This window comes from Penaeus vannamei, chromosome 15 (genome assembly GCF_042767895.1).
Source record: "Penaeus vannamei isolate JL-2024 chromosome 15, ASM4276789v1, whole genome shotgun sequence".
Taxonomy (NCBI): domain Eukaryota; kingdom Metazoa; phylum Arthropoda; class Malacostraca; order Decapoda; family Penaeidae; genus Penaeus; species Penaeus vannamei.
In genome coordinates this window covers 32,870,432-32,890,431 of record NC_091563.1, presented here as the reverse complement: position 1 = coordinate 32,890,431, position 20,000 = coordinate 32,870,432, and the positions used below count along the sequence as shown (strand labels likewise).

Genomic DNA, 20,000 nt, shown 5'->3' with positions numbered 1-20,000 from the left:
TATCAATAATAAAAATAATAATAATAACAATAACTGATAATAACAACAACGACAATAGTAAATAATAACAATAATAAAAATAATTATGACAATTTCAATTTTAATAACAATGATATCCATAATAAAAACACAATAGTAATAACAAAAATAACAACTACAATAATAATAATAATAATAATAATAATAATAATAATAATAATAATAATAATAACAATAACAATAACAAAAATATAAATAATAATAATAATAATAACAATAGAACCCCATAGAACCCCCCCCCCCTTCCACGAGACACCCCCAAACCCACGAAATCTTAAACCTCCATTTTTTCACTCCCCAGCGGAAAGGGGGGGGGGTGAGGGAAGGGGGGGGTCGCCGCTCCCTCTTCCGTTACGGCGAAAAGCTCTCGGGATCTCGCGGTTAACTGAGCAGTCTTTATTTATTTATCTCCTGAAGAAGCGTTGGATCCGTGAGAGAATTCTGGGCGTTCGGGAGACAGCGCTGGGTGCAGGCGGTCGGGTGTAATGTATATTTTTTCTATACTTTTTATTTTTATTTTTTTTATTTACATTTTCATTCATTTATTATTTTATTTACCTTTTTTTTGCGTGTGTGTGGGGGGGCTATTTTTTTCGTTTGGTTTGTGGTTTCGATTTTGTGTGTGTGTGTGTGTGTGTGTCTTAGTTTTGATTGTCTTTTTTTTCTTGTATTATCAATTTTGTAGATTTTCCTCGTTATAATACTGAATATTGACATTGATAATGCCCGAATCATTGTTAAAATCAAATGATATTTTCAACCATCACTTTCATCAAAGTTCATAATGACCATTACTAGTCTATTAAAAAAAAAAGGAGAAAAAAAAATAGTTTTCCGCCGACCGACCGCCCAGCGCCGCTCTCCCCGTCGCCGCCTCCCGCTCAGCCGCCGCCGTCGCTCCCGCCCGTCGCCGATCGCTGTCGAACCGTCGCGGCGATTTCTTCACGTGGAGCGCCGACGTCCCGAGCCTGTTTTGCATGTCATTTGCCGAGCCCGAAGGCAACGAGGCTGTCTTTTCGCTCCCGCTGTCGGCTTTGGTTTCTGCCGAGGGAGGGCGTCTTGGGGAGCGATTGGAGGAAGGAGAGAGAGAGAGAGAGAGAGAAATAAGTTGTAAGAACGGTGCGAGGAAAGGCAGGGAGGGTGAGAAGGAGGGAGGGTGGGGTAGAGAGAGAGAGAGAGAGAGAGAGAGAGAGAGAGAGAGAGAGAGAGAGAGAGAGAGAGAGAGAGAGAGAGAGAGAGAGAGAAAGCGAGCGAGCGAGACCGAAGACGATTCCAAGACGGCCTTTCCGATCGCGGCGCCCAAAGCGAGCGAGCGTCGGGCCCAAAATCGTTACCGGCGGCGGCGCTGCGCTCCTCGGCCAGCAGCGGGCAGCACAGGCGAGGGCGGGGGCGCGCGGGCGGGCGGTGGGCGGAGGAACACCTTGTGGCTTCGGCTGCCCATGAAGGCGTGAGCGAGACGCGGCCTCAGTCTCCCGGCGGACACGAGCAGCTTGCAGTGATACTCGCCCTGGGCTGTCGTTGTCCCCGGCGCGGCGCGGGAATCACTGGCTTTCGTGCGATCTCGCGAAGAGTCGGTCCTCTTCCTCCTCTTATTATTATTCCTCCTCCTCCTCCTTCTCTTTCTTCTTCTTCTTCTTCTACTTCTCCTTTTCTTTCTTCTCCTCGTCCTCTTCCTCTTCCCTCCTTCCTTCATCCTCCTCCCTCCCTCCTTCCTCCTCCCCCCCTTCCTCTTCATCCTCCTCTTACTCTTCCTCTTCCCTCAAGACAGCATCCTCGTCCACCGCGTCCCTCGCCCACCCCGACACTAACCTGACAGGCTAAAAGGGTGGCTCGTCCGACAGAGTCAATCTCACCCGCACGCCCGCACGCCCACGTACACACACACATCCACGCACACACACGGTCTTCACCACCTCACATCCTTAAGAAGGCCACTGTCATTATGGCTATACCACACACACACTCACACCTCCACGTATATCCAAGATATAACACCCTCCCACCATCACCACCACCACCTACCACCTTATCCCGCTTCTAGAATTCTCTATATTTTTCTTATTTCGATGAACGGAATTTTTAACTTCGCTAAAATGACTTTGAACACGGATAAACCCCTTCGTTGGCTGATTCATTACAATATATATATATATATTTTTTTCTTTTTTTCTTTCTTTTCATTTATTTTCCTCGTCTTTCCTTTTTCTCGATTTGTGTCTCCATTCATCTCTCTCTCTCCTCGTTCCCTCCCTTTACCTTCGTTTCATCCCCACTCATCCTCCCCTCTTTCGCTCTTCCCCTCTTCGCGTTTCTCTCCCTTCTTCTCTTGTTCCCCTCTTCGTATTCTATCACCACTCCACTTTCCCCCCTGGTTAACATCCTCCTAATTCCACACTGTTCATCTCCTTCTTATTATCTGCCCCTTGTTATTACTCCTTTAATCTCGCTCTTGCTGCCTCCCTTTATCATCAGCCTTGCTCCATCTCCTCTTCGTCCCCCTCCGCTTTTCCTTCGCCCTCTCTCCCTCTCTCTCTCTCTCCTCCTTCTCATAAATATGAACATGGTCGGTTTGTTCAGCACGTTGTTAATATATGGTTATCAGCTGAATTGGCGGGTTTCGGGAGTTGTTCAATCATGACACAAGATATTATAAACACACACGGAGAAAAAATTGTACAAACAGCATCTGTTCGGTCTCGACAAAGCGCCAGAAGTCAGTCAAAAAAAGAAAAAAGAAAAAAAGAAAGAAAAAAATCGAGAGGCGCTCCTATTTATTATTATTATTGTTATTGTTGTTGTTATTATTATTATTATTATTATTATTATTATTATTATTATTATTATTATTATTATTATTATTATTATTATTATTATTATCATCATTATTATTATTACCATTATTACTATTATTATTATTCCCCTATCTACTTCTTTTCCCTTACCTCCTTGTCTATATTTTCTAATATGGTCCCCTTTCCCCCACCCCTTCTCCTATCCTCCTACTCCCTTCCCCTTTTCCCCCACCCCCCTACATTTAACCCCCAACCTCCCTCCCTTTTTTCCCTACCCCCAACCCCCCCCCTCCTTCCATTAACCCCCTTCCCCTTTACCCCCCTCCCCTCCCACCTCGGGTAAAAAAAAAAAAAAAAAAAAAAAAAAAAAAAAAAAAAAAGTTCTCTATTTGATTCCTTAATTGTTAAACTCGGTGCTGGAAACATTAGTACCGTTCGATCCGCTACTTACGTTCGACGCTACCGCCTAATCTCTAATCTCTAATCTCTAATCTTGGATCCGGATCTGCGTTCAATCCTCGCTACCTTGGACACTTTTTTTTTTTGTTTTTTTTGGCTTCTCTGTATTTCTTTCTTTCTTTCTTTCTTTTTATCTCTCTCTCTTCACATATGCCTGTTTCGACCTCTTTGGTGGAGTGAAAGAGAGAGAGAGAGAGAGAGAGAGAGAGAGAGAGAGAGAGAGAGAGAGAGAGAGAGAGAGAGAGAGAGAGAGAGAGAGAGAGAGAGAGTCGAAAAAATAAAACGAAACAGAGAAATTAAAAGGAGTAAAAGAGAAAAAGAATAAAGATCGTAGGAGTTGAAGAAGTAGGCGAAGCAGAAGACGAAGAAGGAAGCGAAGAAGGACAGCAAGAAGGAGGCGCTCGCGAGACCACCAACCGCGACTCCCAATTTGTCCCAGGACTTGAGGATACGTACCATTGCAATCGGGACTCAATGTGTATGATTAAGTCCCCCGAATGTGTTGATGATTGCACGAGTCGAGAATGTTGATGGCCCTTTATTATAGAGTGCCGGGCAAGGGTGGCGCGGCCGCTGATTCATGAGGGAGGCCACCTTCTCCTTGCTCCTCCTCCTCCTCCTCCTTCTCTTCCTCCTCCTCCTTCTCCTCCTTCTCCCTCGCTAGCCGGAGTCCTCTTTCTCTCCTATCCTTTTCTAGTCCTCTCTCTCTCTATCTCTCTTTTAAAGCTTTCTTGTTCTGTCTTTTATGTCCTTTTCTTGTCCTCTGTCTCTCTTTTGTCGCTTTCTTTTCCTCTCTCTCTTTTGTCGCTTTCTTTTCCTCTCTCTCTCTCTCTAGCCTTTCTCCTTTCTCTTCTTCTCTTCCTCTCTACCTTTTCTTCCCTCTCTTCCTCTCCTTCTCTCTAGCCTTTCTCCCTTCTCCTCCTCTCTCTTCTCCTCCTCCCTCCCCCTCCCCCCACTCCTTCACTGCTAAGGAGTCTCGCTTTAGATTTTCTCCGGACACTACAGCACACGTCTTCCCCCTCCCCTTCCCCCTCCTTCCCACTCTACCCCCTCCTTTCCCCCTCCGCCCACCCCTCTCTGGGTGTACTCACGAGGCTTGGGTACAGCCCGAGTACATTTTTTTTTTTTTTTTTTTTTTTGAGGGAAGGGAACGGCTGAGATTGCTCGGCATGTTTTCATGCTTACATACACATACACAGGCATACATACACACACACACACACACTCACACACACACGCGCACGCACATACACTCACACACATACATGCATACATACATATACATATATATGTATATATATATATATATATATATATATATATATATATATATATATATATATATATATATATATATAATAGCGGAGGCGTTTGATTCTTTTAATCCGCGCTCGGGGGTCTATCTTGTTAATCTATGATTATGGAGTATTAATTCACTGTTTGCAGCCCAGTTTATGACCATGATGTTGAACGATGTTGAGTCCATTTTGTTTTTTATTTTGCTTTTTTTCATTTTAATTCATTTTTGATTCGTACCGATTTTTTTTTTTGGGGGGGGGGAGGGGGCGGGGGTGAGGAGGGGGGAGGGAAGTTGATGATAGGTTAATGGAAGCGTGTATGGTTGATCTACAGCTCTATTCACATGACCTCCTCGAAGGTAAAACAAAACAAAACAAAAAGGAAAAATGAAGTACAAACACGTGAAATATCAGGTGATCAGTACATAGTTGCGTACATAAACCACCGTGATTGCGAAGTACCGCTGGTCCGTAAGTATGTCCCAGAATGACAGCTGTGGCGATATATCAGGTGTCTTTCAATAAAATGCCGAGGATATATTGCCCTCGACGTCGGTATACAGTTCTCAAAAGGAAAATATGTCGTGGGGATTCGAAATAAATAGCTAGGATGGGGAAAAGAGACTTGTTATGGTGTAAGAATGGATGTTCTGGTATGATGTCATCTCTAGTTTTCGTAAATATATACGTGGGTAAGCTGCATACACATACAGAGACACATATACACACACATATTCGCACACACACACTCATGCACACAGACATACACACACTCACTCACATAAAAACACACAAACACACACACTCACACACGCGCACATACACACAGTCATTCACATAAAAATTACACACACACACACACACACACACACACACACACACACACACACACACACACACACACACACACACACACACACACACACACACACACACACACACACACACACCTCCATCACCCCCGAACTTCCATTTTCTCTCAAAATGTCCGCGGACTGTTGTCAGCCTGGGGAACAAATTGAAATTTTTACCCGATGAAGGATAGCAATACCCAAGGAAGGTCATAAATTAAAGGAGGGAACCCATTATGGCAATGCTTGTCTGGGGCGGTGTGTTTTAAGAAACTGCGTGAAGGGGGGAGGGGGAGGAATCAAGGGGCTGTTTGAGGGGAAGGGGGAGGTGGGGGGAGGAATGGGGAGTTAGGGAAAGGAAGAAGAAGGAGGGGATGATGGGAAGGGGGAAGGAGGGGTGGGGGCTGAAAAGGAAGGGGAAGAGAGGGGGAGAGAGGGGAGAGGACTGCCTGACACACCTTTGGAAGTAGGCGGATGGGGGGGTGGGGGAGATAGAGAAAATGAGGAAAGAAGAGAGAACGGGAACGAAAGAAGAATAAGCGTAAAGAAGGGGAGGAGTGAAAGCAAGATGAAGAAATAGGTGAAAGGAAACTATAAGAAGAAGGAGAAGGAGGAGGGGGAAAAGGACGAGGAGGAGAAGGAGGAGGGGAGAACCATAAGAAGGAGAAGGAGGAGGACGAAGAGAAGGAAGAGGGGAGGAATAGAAGGAGGAAGAGAAGGGGAAGATCCACTAGGACCCGGGTTTTATCAAGGGAATTTTGATGTTTGAATTATGGATCATGTTGAGCCGCTGTGATATCTATATATAAATATTTTTCCTTTTTGCAGGATTATTTCCCCTTAAATCTATTCGTTTCTTGTTTCTTTACGTTCTGATAGCAATTAACTGCTATTTCCTTTATCAATATTTTTATCCCCTTTTTATCAAATAGATACCGATAGATAGATAAATCTTCCACGTCAATAGACTTTAGAACACAAATTGTCCCGCCTTTTCAAGCTCATTCCTAACACAAAAGACGATAGATGGAGCAGCTCGTAAGGGGATCCGATCCTACTGGTTTCTTAATGTTTCGATAGTAATTAACTTTCGCTACTTTCTTTATAAATATGTTTACCCCTTTTATCAAACAGATCCCGATACGTATAAATATCCTTCGCGTTAATAGACTACATAACACAAACGGTCCCGCCTTCTCCAGTAACCCTCCAAAAACAAAAGACGGTAGATGAAGCAGCTCGTAGGGGGTTCTGATCCTGCTGCGCGCGTCGCCACAGCGCAATTATCACCACAAAACCCCGGACGTGACTGACAGCTGACTGGCAGTGACGACGCCTCTCGCACATACACAAACAAACAGCCACTCGCGCGCACGTACACACACGCACACCAAAAGAATTATCCAAAGAAAATGTGTAAACAGACCACACCGCTACATCGTTATCGCCGCTACTATACCGCTATCTCCGCTACCATAAAGCTAAAAACCGCTACATCTCCATCGCCGCGCCTAGCAATACGCAAGAAATGTTAGGCGTGATTGGGAATGATCACTTTTGGTCCTTCAGGCGGCTGTTACAATCAAATCACCAATCCGCTCTTTTCACTTATCGCCCAACGCTTTTCTTTCATCTTCTCTTTCGTCCTTTCTCCTTCCCTCCTTTCTTCTTCCCTTCTTTTCTTCTCCCTCTCTCCTCCTACCCCCTTCGTCCGGATGCCGAAGCATAGCGTGTTATTAGAGTGTTATTATGGCCTTATTATAACTGACTTTACTTCCGTCATAACTCACGCCGTAATGGGGACTCGGTCACGAATGGGGAGGGGGGAGAAGGGGGGAGAAAGGGGGGGTGAGAAGGGCAATAGAGGGGGGGAGGGGGGAGGTTGAGAGGGTAGGGGGTTAGGCGCCAGGTCGGGGTTGGGGGCAGTTGTATGGTGTTGGATGTAGCATTAATAATAGCTGTGGTTGTAGTTCTGGTAAAAGCAGTAAAGTGAATGTCTATAGTAGTAGTTAAGTTATGGTGGTAGTGGTGGTGGTCGTAGTAGTAGTCGTAGTAGTAGTAGCAGTAGTAGCAGTAGTCGTAGTAGTAGTAATAGCAGTATTAATAATAGTAATAGTAGTAGTAGTAATTGTGGTTGTAGTAGTAGTAGTAGTAGTAGTAACAGTAGTAGTAGTAATAGTAGTAGTAGCACTAATAGCAATAACAGCAACAATAACAAAAGAACACCAAGACGAAAAGAACAACAGAACAAAAGAAAGAGAGAACGAGACTTTTTTTCTCTTTTTTCTTTCCAGCGCTAGTAACGCCACTGAGTTAGTGTCGGTTCCTTGATGTACGGCGCTCTGAAAATTTAATTCGACTTTCAACAAGCAATTGAACAAGTGATGTTAATACCTCGTAGTAACTCACAAGCGGGTGTTTTATCTGGGGCTGTTCATTGGCTTGATTGGAGGGGAGGTGCTGTGATAACGGAGGGGGAGGAAGGAAGAAGGAAGAAGGAGGAAAGGAAGGAAGGAGGAGGGGGAAGAGGGAAGGAAAAAGGAGGAGGAGGAGGAGGAAGAGGGAGAAAGGGGGGAAGAAGGAAGGAGGATGAGGAAGAAGAAGACGGGAGAAAGAATAGGAAAGAGGAAAATGGAAGAAAAAATACAAACAAACAAACAATGAAAACAAAGAAAAAAGGGAGAAATCACCCCCCCCCTCAAAAAAGCAGAACCCAAGAACAGTTAAAAAGGTGGACAAAGCCCCCCCAGAACGCCCATCCGAAGCGCATGCTCACGTATGCATGTTTACGCCCTCTTGTATGTGCGCGCGTGTGTGTCTCGAGTCGTGTTTGTTGACAGCCGCTACGAGCCTCTAACATGATAAGTGAGCATGATGACACTCTCATGCACGCTTCAGTCGAGTGGCATTATGCTCCACGGGGGAAAATATTTATGGATTTGAGTGTAATCCGATCCTGTTCGGTATTATGGTCGCCCATCGGTGGAGGACTCGCGGAGGGAAATCGATCGGGAAGTTAAGTGTTGAGGAACGAGGGTTCGCACTCTTACTCTCACTCTCTGGAGCCACTTTGTCCTCTGACGACGCGACAACCCCCCAACTCTCCTTGTTTTACTCTCCCTTTGTCCTCTCCCCTCTCCCGTCCATTGCTCTTTTCCCTCTCCCTTCTCCCCTCTACTCTTTTGCCTCCTCTCCCCTGCCTTTGCCTTCTGGCTTTTCCCCTGCCTGTTATTCTCCCCTTCTCTTTTGCCTTCTACCTCTCTTTCCCTCCCCCCTTTCTCCCCTTACTTAACCTTCTGTCTCCTCTTTTCCCCTCTTTCCCCTCTTCCTTTCGTTCCCTCTCCCTCTATCACATCTCTTCCCTCCCATCTCCAATCGCTACTGCAAAACCCGGATACACACACACACACACACACACACACACACACACACACACACACACACACACACACACACACACACGAGTGAGAAAGGAGCGGAGAAAGCATCGGGGACGGGACACAGCCACACACTAAATGGCCGGCACGGTGAATTCAACCATTATGAAACCAATTACCTCGAGAACGTACACTTAAGACTTGAAAATCTGTCCGGCATTAACTCTGAATTGACCCGCTCGCCAGATTTATGCGTCGTGGTTAATTTTTCACTCGCTCGCTTGCACCAGATTATCCAGCGCGGAGGACAACGGGGGTTTATAACACGGGGCTATGAGTCGTAAATCCGGGCTTAATTCTTGTCAACAGAAGAATTTCTTTCTCTGTGACTTCTGAGGGTCTCCAACCTCGCTCCTCAAGGTAAAAAAACAAAATGTAATGATAGTGATGATGATGGTGATGATAATGATAATAACAATGATAGTAATACTAAAAATGATAATAATAATAATGATAATGGTGATGATGATGATAATAATAATAATATGGTCGCCCTTACCTGGCTTTCCACCCCCTCCCCCACCCCTACCCATACCCCGCCATATCCTATCCTTATTGGGAAATGACGTAATAACACAGAACGGCGATAAGAATAAGCAATAAAACAAGGGAAGTAACACGAAGCGAAGAAATAGAGTAATAACAGTTTGCAACGGGGCATGATAATGATATCCCACTTGCACGGTGTTAATCGAATACGTGTCGAGAGAGAGAGAGAGAGAGAGAGAGAGAGAGAGAGAGAGAGAGAGGAGAGGGAGAGAGAGAGAGAGAGAGAGAGAGAGAGAGAGAGAGAGAGAGAGAGAGAGAGAGAGAGAGAGAGAGAGAGAGAGAGAGAGAGAATAAAATGCTTAAAAGTATAAGAGAGAGAGAGAGAGAGAGAGAGAGAGAGAGAGAGAGAGAGAGAGAGAGAGAGAGAGAGAGAGAGAGAATAAGAACAAGAAAACAAAACTAAAAAGGAAAAAAGTGTAAGATGACTAAAAAAAAGGTAAAAAAACGCAAAAGAAAATGAAAAGAGAAGAAGAAAAAGAAATATCCCAAAAGAACGAAAAAACAATCAAAAACAAAAACAAAACGAAAAAAAAAAAAAGAAAAGAGAGAGTTTCAAAGAAAAAAAAAATGACCTCCTCCTCCCACACTAACACCTACTTAACACTCCCCCCCAAACTATCAATTGTCAGAATTCTTAATCATCATTATCAAGCTCTTTTTCTCGCCGCCGCTGCAGGAGTGAAGCCCAATTTCGATTTCCGGAGAGCGAGAGAGACGGGGAGACTTCGCTAAAACGGAATGGCGTCAGAGGACTTCCGAAACGTGCTTCCCTCTCCGGTGGCCTGTCATTAAGGGTGTTCGTTTTACGCCGGTTGGAGTGAAAGGTGGGAGGGGGATAGGAAGAGAGAGGGATATAGGAGGAAGAAAGACGTGGAGGACGGTGTATGGGAGGGAGAAGGAAAAAGGAGGGAATAGGGGGGAGATAGAAGGGGTAGGGAGGTGAGATAGGGATAGGGAGGGAGGACAGAGAGAGAGAGAGAGAGAGAGAGAGAGAGAGAGAGAGAGAGAGAGAGAGAGAGAGAGAGAGAGAGAGAGAGAGAGAGAGAGAGAGAGAGAGAGAGAGAGAGAGAGAGAGAGAAATACAGTCAGACAGACAAGAGATACGAAAAAGAGAAAGAGCAAAATAAAAATAAAATAAAAAAAATGAAAAAAAAACAGAAAAAAAGGAGACAAAAGAGCAAGAGAACAAAAATCCCAAGACCGGGAAAAAAAACGAAGCCACGCGATCCCCGCACTTCGCACTTCACTTGTCCACGGCGATCAGCGCGCAATTACCCCCATCGCGAGTGCACGTTAACAGTCGGTACAGAATTACCAAATTACAGCGACGTCAAGAACTATCACGGAGCTTCTATTAATCACGTCCGGAGCCGCCAGCGATGGTGGTGATAGTTATAGAAATACAATAATTCTCGCCGACAGTAAGTGAGAATTATGGGCGGGCGAGTAAGAGCTGCAGCAAGCACGGTCGCTCTCTCTCTCTCTCTCTCTCTCTCTCTCTCTCTCTCGCTCTCAGCCGGGAGACCTGACATCTGGCGGCCAAGGAAGTCAAAAGCAGCGCGCCAATTTTCTCTCAAAAGCGACGTCACGCCAAATTAATCTTAATTTCTTGGGGATGGTTATAAATCAGGAGTGGAATGACAGTCTACCACGAGATACGTCTGTTGAAGAGAGCCAACTGCATGCGATGATATTTTTTGGGGTCGTGAATTCGCTCTCTCGCTCGCTCTGTTTCTTCTTTTGTTTCTTTGTCTCACTGGCTCTGTTTCTTCTATTTCTCTGTCTCTGTTTCTGTCTCTATCTCTACTTCTATCTCTCTCTATCTCTCTTTCTCACTTCATTTGTACTTTCGTTTTATTTCCGTCGCGCTATCTCTCTCCATTTCTCTCTCTCTCTCTCTCTCTCTCTCTCTCTCTCTCTCTCTCTCTCTCTCTCTCTCTCTCTCTCTCTCTCTCTCTCTCTCTTTCTTTCTCTCTCTCTCTCATAGAAGAAGGAAAAAAAAACGCATTGCAAAACAAACAAGAGACAAAAAAAAAATCGCTCCTAAAAATACAACCTAATTTCCTCTTCTCTCCATCTCCCCGCTGTTTCCCTCCGGAGCGGCGTGGCTCTTTTCCCCTCGCATTAACAGCAAATCACGACCGCCTGTTTCCCTCGTCGATGGAGCCGGAACAGCAAATGTCGCGTCGAGGAGGCGTCAATGGGCGCCGATTGTGGCAGAAGGCGACGCGGGGGAAACATCGGCAAGTCGACGCTTTGTCCGCCGGCCTTTGTTTACATCGTCGGCCGCGTCCACGAGACCTCTTTTCTTCACCTCACTCCTCTTTTTCCTCTTTTTCTCGTGTGTTCCGGTCCCTGGAGGGTTTCCTCCGACCCCTCTTCGGAGGAGGAGAAGCCACCCCTCCCGCAGAAGGAGTCGCTCTGATAGATTATGATGAATAGGCGGGTTTTATAAGGATAAATCGCCCCGGATATGAGTGTTTATCTCCGTGCGAGGTGGTCCGGAGGGCGACACACGGCCCGCCAATCCCCGGGGAAGCCAACAAAGGCGCCGTGTTCCGGAACGAAGACAGGGGTCAGTCCGGCAGCCGCTTCCACATGGCCGCGCGGGGATGGTGGCGCTACGCTCAGATTTTATTCCCCCCCACCCCCCTTCGTCCTTTCCTTTTTTTCCCTTTTTTGGAATTGATTTTTTGTGCGTGTAATTGTGGAGGTGGATTGAGCAGGTGGTATTGGTATTTATTTATTGATTTATGCGTTTGTTATTGACTACAAGTAAGTTTTCGTGATACAGTACTTGATATTAAGTATGTTGCTCATCGAACATACATTCACATACTCGATCTCAGTACCCGCACGTCATCAAAGCGCATTAGACACCAAAACTGGATTCAGCGGACAATCCCAACCTAACAGCATCCTTTAATCCCCCGCAAAATGAACCCACAGCCTCCTACGCCTCCTTAATAAGTCCCAGCGGCGATCCTTCAACTCCCCCCTCCCCCCTCACCCCCCCTCTCGATCACCGCCTGACGAGGGTGGTGACGCGCCCTCCACGGTGTCATCCCTCCGACATTGTCCCGGCCGCGTGGAAATCAAATTAGAAAACCATAAAATTGGGAAGAAGGGCTTAACAAGCGGGTGTTTTCCGACACTGCGGGAGAGCCCTCGGGTGGTCGGGGGGACGGGGGGAGGGAGTGGAAGGAGGTGGAGGGGGCGGGGTAGGTAGGACCTTTTCCCTCCCCTCCTCTCCCCTCCTCCCCTTCCCTCTCCCCTCCTTCATCCTTCCCCGACCCACGCGCGCGGAAAACGCATTTTCAAGACAATAAAAGTAACTCTTGTTTGTTGTATTTTTCACGTTTCTTAGCTATGTTTAGTCTATTTTGATATATTTTAATGATCTATTTAATTTATTTCTTCATTTTATATCTTATCTCCCTTGATTACTCTTATCATCGTTCTAACGAATCGTATACTGAGAGGCTTTGCGCATTTTTTGTTTACTTATTTATACAAACATTTGCACGATAATATTATACATGTTTGTTTGCGTTTCATTTAGGATCGGAATCCCTAAAAACCCTAAAACAAGTTAGAAGAATCAATAGAACGCCAAGACGAATACCCCATCTTATACAAAGACGAAGAAGATAAAAAATGTATATATATATATAAGGATTTAAGAGACTGACGAAGGAAGCCAAACGCTCCCCCCGGCAGAAGGAACCCCGAAGACACTTACCGTCCTGTCTTGGTGATGATCATTTCGGTGCCGAGCTCGAAGAACTTCTCCCACAGCTCCTTGGTCTCGAGGTGGCAGTCGATGGTCTCGAGGTCCGGGCAGTTCCCCTTGGTCTTCATCTCCAACTTGGCGGCCTTCCCTGATTCCTTGTGGGTCGAGTCGGAGGAGGTCGACTCGGGGGACTTGGAGCCCGGCCTATCGAGCGGGTCCTTGCTGCTGTCGAGGTCGCAGTCATCTTTGTCCGAGACGACGTCGATGTCGATGTCTTCGGCTTCGATGTCGGCGCTGTCGTCGAGCTCGTCTTCGGACTTGATGCTCGTCTCTGTGAGTTTCTCTGCGGGAGGAAGAGGAGGGTTTTAGAACGCTGATTCGCACATTCGTACAACGGCAGAAATTATGCTACACACTAATGAAATGTTTGACCTAGAGCACGAACTCATCTAATCAATAAACAAGTCATAATCGGAGCCATAAACATGCCTCCCAAATCCACATCTCAAGCCAGAGCAAGCCTTCATCTGTGACGTTTTAGATTTAGACGAAATAATTACAAGGACGGACGTCACCATTGACAAGCTGGACGTCAGACGGTGCCTCTGTCCCTCAGCTTAGGTGCTATGATCTCTCTTATGCTCTTTCTCGGCTACTTCTTTCCCGCGTTTGCTTTATCTCCCCCCCCCCTTTTATTTTTAGCTTCTTTCGTTTTCTCTCTGTCTGTCTCTCTCTCTCTCTCTCTCTCTCTCTCTCTCTCTCTCTCTCTCTCTCTCTCTCTCTCTCTCTCTCTCTCTCTCTCTCTCTCTCTCCCTCCTTCCATCTCCCTCTCTCTCCCTCTATCTTCCTCCTTCCCTGTCCCTCCCTCCTTCCCTCTCCCTCCCTCCCTCCCTCCTTCCCTCTCCCTCCCATCCCCACTATCTCCCACTTCCTTCCTTTCCCCCTCTTCCTTCTCACCCCCATCCCCCATCCCCTTATTTTTTCATCTACCCATTCTCCCCTCATTTTTTTCTCTCTCCTCCTCCTCCTCCTCCTCCTCTTCCCCACCCTCACCCACTCCATAAATCGGGTCGAGCGATGCAGACTCACACTCCTCGCCGCTCTGATCTGGTCTTAAGGAGGTAATCTGGAGGCTCCGTCTGTGTAGTGGTTTTCGCAGTTTTAAGGAGTTGCAATATCATGGTCGTTCTTCAGGAAAGGAGAGCCAGATTATGGACTCACTCTCGTGCCGTCGGGGCCTCCCTCCCTCCCTCTTCTTCTCCTTCTCCCTCTCCCCTCCCTCCCCTCTCTCCTCTCTTCTCCTCTCCCCTCCCTCCTTTGCTCTGCCTCCTCTCTATCTCCTCTCCCCTCCCTCCTTCCTCTTCCCTTTCCCTCCCCCCTCTCTCCCTTCCTACCCCTTCTTCTCCCTCTCCCTCTCCAATGCTTTATCTCCTCCTTCATAGAGGATAGGGTGAAGGGGTAAGGGCTAGGGGGGGGGGGATAAGGGGGTAGGGGGGGTAAGCCGTGGACACCTTGATTTATATTCACGATAGATTTTTTTTTAATTCTTTTTTCTTCTATTTCTTCTTCTCTAAGCGCTGTCGTATGAATCGTGACTTTCCCCTCGTTCTCTCTCTGTTTATCTTTTGACTTGCACATCCTCTTTTTTTTTTCTTTCTTTTTTTTTACTTTCTTTTGTGACTTTTATTTTTTATTATTGCCTTCTCTCTCTCTCTCATTACTTCTCTTCTCTATCTTTCGCTTTCAGGAAAAGAAGGGTAATAAGAAAAAGAAGGAAAAAACTAAAAACTTACAAGAAGTGTCGCTAAACTGCTCATTTCGTCGCTATCTTCAGCGCACTTCTCTGTCCAATAAATCTGGCAAAGACTTAACATTACAAATACCTCCTGCTAGCTTGACAGCGTAAGCTAAATTTAGCATGTATGTTTTTTGTTTGCTAAATCGCCCTCTAATCTGTCATATGTAAACGAATCTCGTAAATATCATATTAAACTAATAAATCTCAAAGATTTTCCACCCGTGGTATGGATGAGTCAGCGAAATCCCGCTCGATCAAATTGCCGCTAAAGTTGGCTAAACTCGGGGTAAAAGAATGCTGAAAGATCGGGCAATTAAAGGTTGTCTTCGCATGCTTGATTGACGGCAAGAGCGATCTTGTTGCCATCGCCGCTCGTGGCTCTCTTCCCGCCCCGCGCTTTTGCTCTTTGATGCAAAAAGAGAAGAGTGGTTTCAGTTGCTTTCATTTTCGGTCCCTTGTTTCCCCGCGAATTACACACGGAACGGATAAACAACACTCCAAAACTTATAAGACCCTCCATTTCGTTTTACACATTTCCGACCGATTTCCCAAACAACCCAACGAAAACCCAAACGCAATATTAACTCAAACGCAGCCAAAACAACCTACCTTTCCCCAAACCCACACACCGCAGGCCTACAAACCCAAACAACGCGCCAACCACAAGCCGTCTATAACGTATTCACTTTCCTTCGTCTCCTCGCGCTGCGCAGAGAATAACCGCCCGACGAAGGGAAACCTGAGGAAGGGGCTGGCGGGAGGATTACCAGACCACGGCCTCCTGACTGCTAAAACGATTATTGCAATTCAACATGTCACTTTTGCAATGAAGCGAATCGTAAGAGAAAAGAGAAAATTATGCCTAGCTTTTCGGATTACCATGAGCGGACAAAGCCTCTGATGTCTGCGAGGTCTTTGGGTGAAAGAAAAATATATATATACTTTCGGATATATATATGTATATATATATATATATATATATATATATATATATATATATATACACGTATGTATACAATACATACATACATACATATATATATATATATATATATATAATATAATATATATATATATATTATATATATATATATATATATATTATAACATATATATATATATATATATATATATATATATATATGATATACATATATGCATATGTATGTATGTATGTATATATACATATATATAATGAGTACATACAAACAAACATATATATGCACATATATTTACATACACACATTTATGTATGCATATATATATACATGTACATATGCTTTTCTTTGTATATTTGCCGGTAATTTTGTTATCTCTCTCTCTCTCTCTCTCCTTCTCTCTCTCTTTCTCTCCCTCTTCATTTACACCGTGACCGTTTCCGAGTAATCCTTTTAAAATCGAATCAGCGTGAGTGATCCGGACACGCCTAGTTAACAACGAATCACTCAGAACGCAAAACCTCTACGTAATTTTTCTCTCTTTTGCCGGATTTAATTAGACGCGGAGAATGCGTTTCGTAACTTGTCATTCTTAAGCGTTAATCTTAACCCTTTTTTAATCTCTTATTAGCGTGATATTGCACAAGGGAGACTGAATGTGTGTGTGTGTGTGTGTGTGTGTGTGTGTGTGTGTGTGTGTGTGTGTGTGTGTGTGTGTGTGTGTGTGTGTGTGTGTGTGTGTGTGTGTGTGTGTCCGTATAAAAGGCCGTGTGTACTATTCCACCCTCCCGAGTCGTGACTGTTGCCGGGAGACGCAAGGGAAAAAGCAAGGTGGAATTCTGGACAAAAACATTTATATGTCTTGAGATAAACCTGTCCGTTTTCGCAGGCACCCGTGATCGAAGGATAAACAGGCAAGGTCTCGGGTCCGGCCGGGGCTCTGCCGGGAGCGAGACATGGAAGAGGCGCACACGCATTCGGACAAACAATAACGCGAACAAGAAACACTCTTGTCGAAAAACGGATAACAATTTTCCAAGTTCAAAAGGTGAAGTTGGCGTACATGTACACGCAAGAACACAAGCACGCACGCACACAGATGCAGACAGACACACACACACACACACACATGTACACACACACACACACACACACACACCTGTATCAAAACAGTCTACACCAATTTCTTACACCAAGCCTGTTGTTACAGCGTCTCACGACTGCCACCCTAGCCTTGTCGTTTCCCAAAACAAACACACACAGAAACAGAAACTTAAAAGGGCATATATGTTGCCACATAATATGAGATAAAATAATGACACATGTCTCTTTCGCGGAGTCCCCTTCCACCTCATGAAATTCAGCTCTTGTTTCAGCCAAAGTAAAACAACATCAGCATTTGTCTTCTCTCTCTCTCCCCTTGGAGCCTCCCCTGCTTGCAATCACAAACACAGTCACCTCGTTGCGTAACCTCTAACCCCACGACCCCCTCCCCTTGCTCCCCTTCCCCTCCACCGGATAAGAGGGGTCACAACCCCGCCTTCTAAAGCCGCCAAGACAGACAGACAAACTGGCAGACAAACAACAGAATCTGCACACCCTTTTGAGGTGTCCAAACCCTCTTCCTCCCTTTCCCTTCCACTTTCTCCCTCTCCCTTCACCCCAACCCCCCTAAAAGCCAAACTCCCCCACACCCACAACCTGCCACAACCCTCAACTACCAATCCAAACCAACCCTAGCAACCACACCACACCCACAACCACGCAAGATCCCACCGCTTCCACCTCTAACAACCAAACCACCCACGACCACGTCAAACTACCCCAACAACGACACCTCAGCCACGCAGCCAACACCCTCACCCGCCATTGCCCCCTAACTGCCGTGCACGCCTTAACACCCTCCCGGAAATATTAACTATCAATTAGGACGCATGCGCTGTCTCGTCTTCCTCGCTTCGACGACGACATCACCCCGACACCGAGAGGAGGAGGAGGAGGAGGAGGTGGAGGAGGAGGAGGAGGAGGAGGAGGAGGAGGAGGAGGAGGAGGAGGAGGAGGAGGAGGAGGAGGAGGAGGAGGAGGATGGAGGAGGAGGAGGATGGAGGAGAAGGAAAAGAGAAGGAAAGGAAGAGGAAGTAGGAAGGAGAACACGAAAAAGAAAGGGAATACAGAAAGAATGAGGAGAGAGAAGTGGGGAGAGAAAGAAAGGGATAATATAATAAGAAATAGGAGAATAGAGATAAAAAAGAAGAAGAAAGAGAGAAAGATACACGAGTAGGAAAAAGAAAAGGAAGAGGGATAGAGAAAGATGGAGAACCCGAACGACTGAAATTCAGAACTGAAGTTGCAGTATCGACGGTCCAGATCCGGAAGTTACTATTCAATTGCGATCAATATTCCGAGGGAGAACCGACAGAGAGGGGAAGAGTGGGGGAGAGAAGAAAGGAAGAAAATATATATATGATAAATGAAGAGAAACACGTAAAAGAAAAGTGAAGAGAAAAAAATATATGATAAATGATGTAAAAGGCATAATGGAAAGAGGGTAAAGATAGCCAATGGTAAAAATGATAATAAGAAAAGAAAAGAAAAGAAAAAATTGATGAAATGAAACTAGAATTGGAGGGAAAAAATGAGAGAAAGAAACGACGTCGATAGGTGTACACACGAACTCACGCACGCACTCACAACACAACACTCATGCAACCAATTATACGTCACATCATTAAAATGACACTTTGCCTCCGCCCTGGCCCTAGCATACCCCCTCCCCCTCCCCCCCCTCCACCTCCTTCCCTTCCCCCTCACTCCCCCACCTTACCTTCGCCCTCCTTCCCCTCCACACCCTCGGCTCATACACCCCCCTCTCCTCTCCCCTCAGCCTTGCTTGCAATGTTTCCAACGTCTCGCTACGGCATTTTTCTAATCGTTGGCGGCACGCACACAAACACGCACACACACACACACGCACGCACACACACACACACACACACACACACACACACACACACACACACACACACACACACACACACACACACACACACGCACACACACACACGCACACGCTGCCAAGCCCGGAAACAAGCAGCGGTGACGAAAACAAACAAGGTCTTAACTAACCAAAGTTTCGCCGGTAAGCTGAGGTTTTTCGGGTGTTGGTTTTGAAGGAGTTATTTCCCTATACACTCCAGTGCTCGGGCTTCCCCCTTCCCCCTCTCCCCCCCCCACTTCCCTCCCTTCCTTCTCCCTCCCCCTTACCTCCTCCTCTCCCCTTCCTCCTCCTCTCCCCTTGCTTCTCCCTCCCTTCCTTCTCCTCCTTTCCCCTTCCTCTCCCCTCCCCCTCCCTTGATCTCTGACTCAGGCGGAATTAATTGGAAAGAGAGAGAGAGAGAGAGAGAGAGAGAGAGAGAGAGAGAGAGAGAGAGAGAGAGAGAGAGAGAGAGAGAGAGAGAGAGAGAGAGAGAGAAAGAAAGAGAGACAGACATGGACACAAACAGATAAACAGACAGACTGACAGAGTAAAAGAGACAGAAGTGCAAAGAAAGAAAAGAAAAAGACAAACAGAAAGTCAGAGAGAGAGAGAAAGGAACAGACAAACAGAAAAAGAAACAGACAAACACACAGACAGACAAAAATACACCCCCCCTCCCCCCACCAAAGAACGATGACGAGGGGAAGACGAAACAAGCAGTTAATAAACTTCCACCGGATAAACAACCATCAAAGATAAACAGCCTTATTAATAAAGATGGAACTCGCGGTCGCTCACAACGCACGGAGGCGACGATGCAACTGGCCGGCGGTCGCTGAGGCGGGATGTTAATCGTTGCATCTTATCTTGATTTACGGGTCTTCTGGGGCGTATAAATCGGCATAAACACGAGCTGCTCCTATGATATCAAATTGGTAATGAGCAAATAGGAGATATCGAGGGTTACCGGAGCGGGGTTATTACGCCGGTACGAGGACTGGGCGCTATCGAGAGAGAGAGAGATGATATTTTCTTTCTGTTTCTCTTTTTTTTTTTTCTTTCTCTATTTCTATTTCTGTTTATTTCTTTTTTTATTTCCATTTCCCTTTCCCTTTCTCTCTCTAACACT

General features: G+C 45.8%; 1 protein-coding gene across 1 annotated transcript in view; it reads right to left on the bottom strand.

The window, feature by feature from the left end:
- LOC113828703 (T-box transcription factor TBX20-like) overlaps nt 1–20,000 on the bottom strand; it is a 104,347-nt gene that overhangs the window by 68,366 nt on the left and 15,981 nt on the right. The window contains exon 2 of the mRNA XM_027381720.2: nt 13,168–13,501. Coding sequence (XP_027237521.2) covers nt 13,168–13,501 — 334 coding nt within the window. The remainder of the gene's footprint in view (nt 1–13,167; nt 13,502–20,000) is intronic.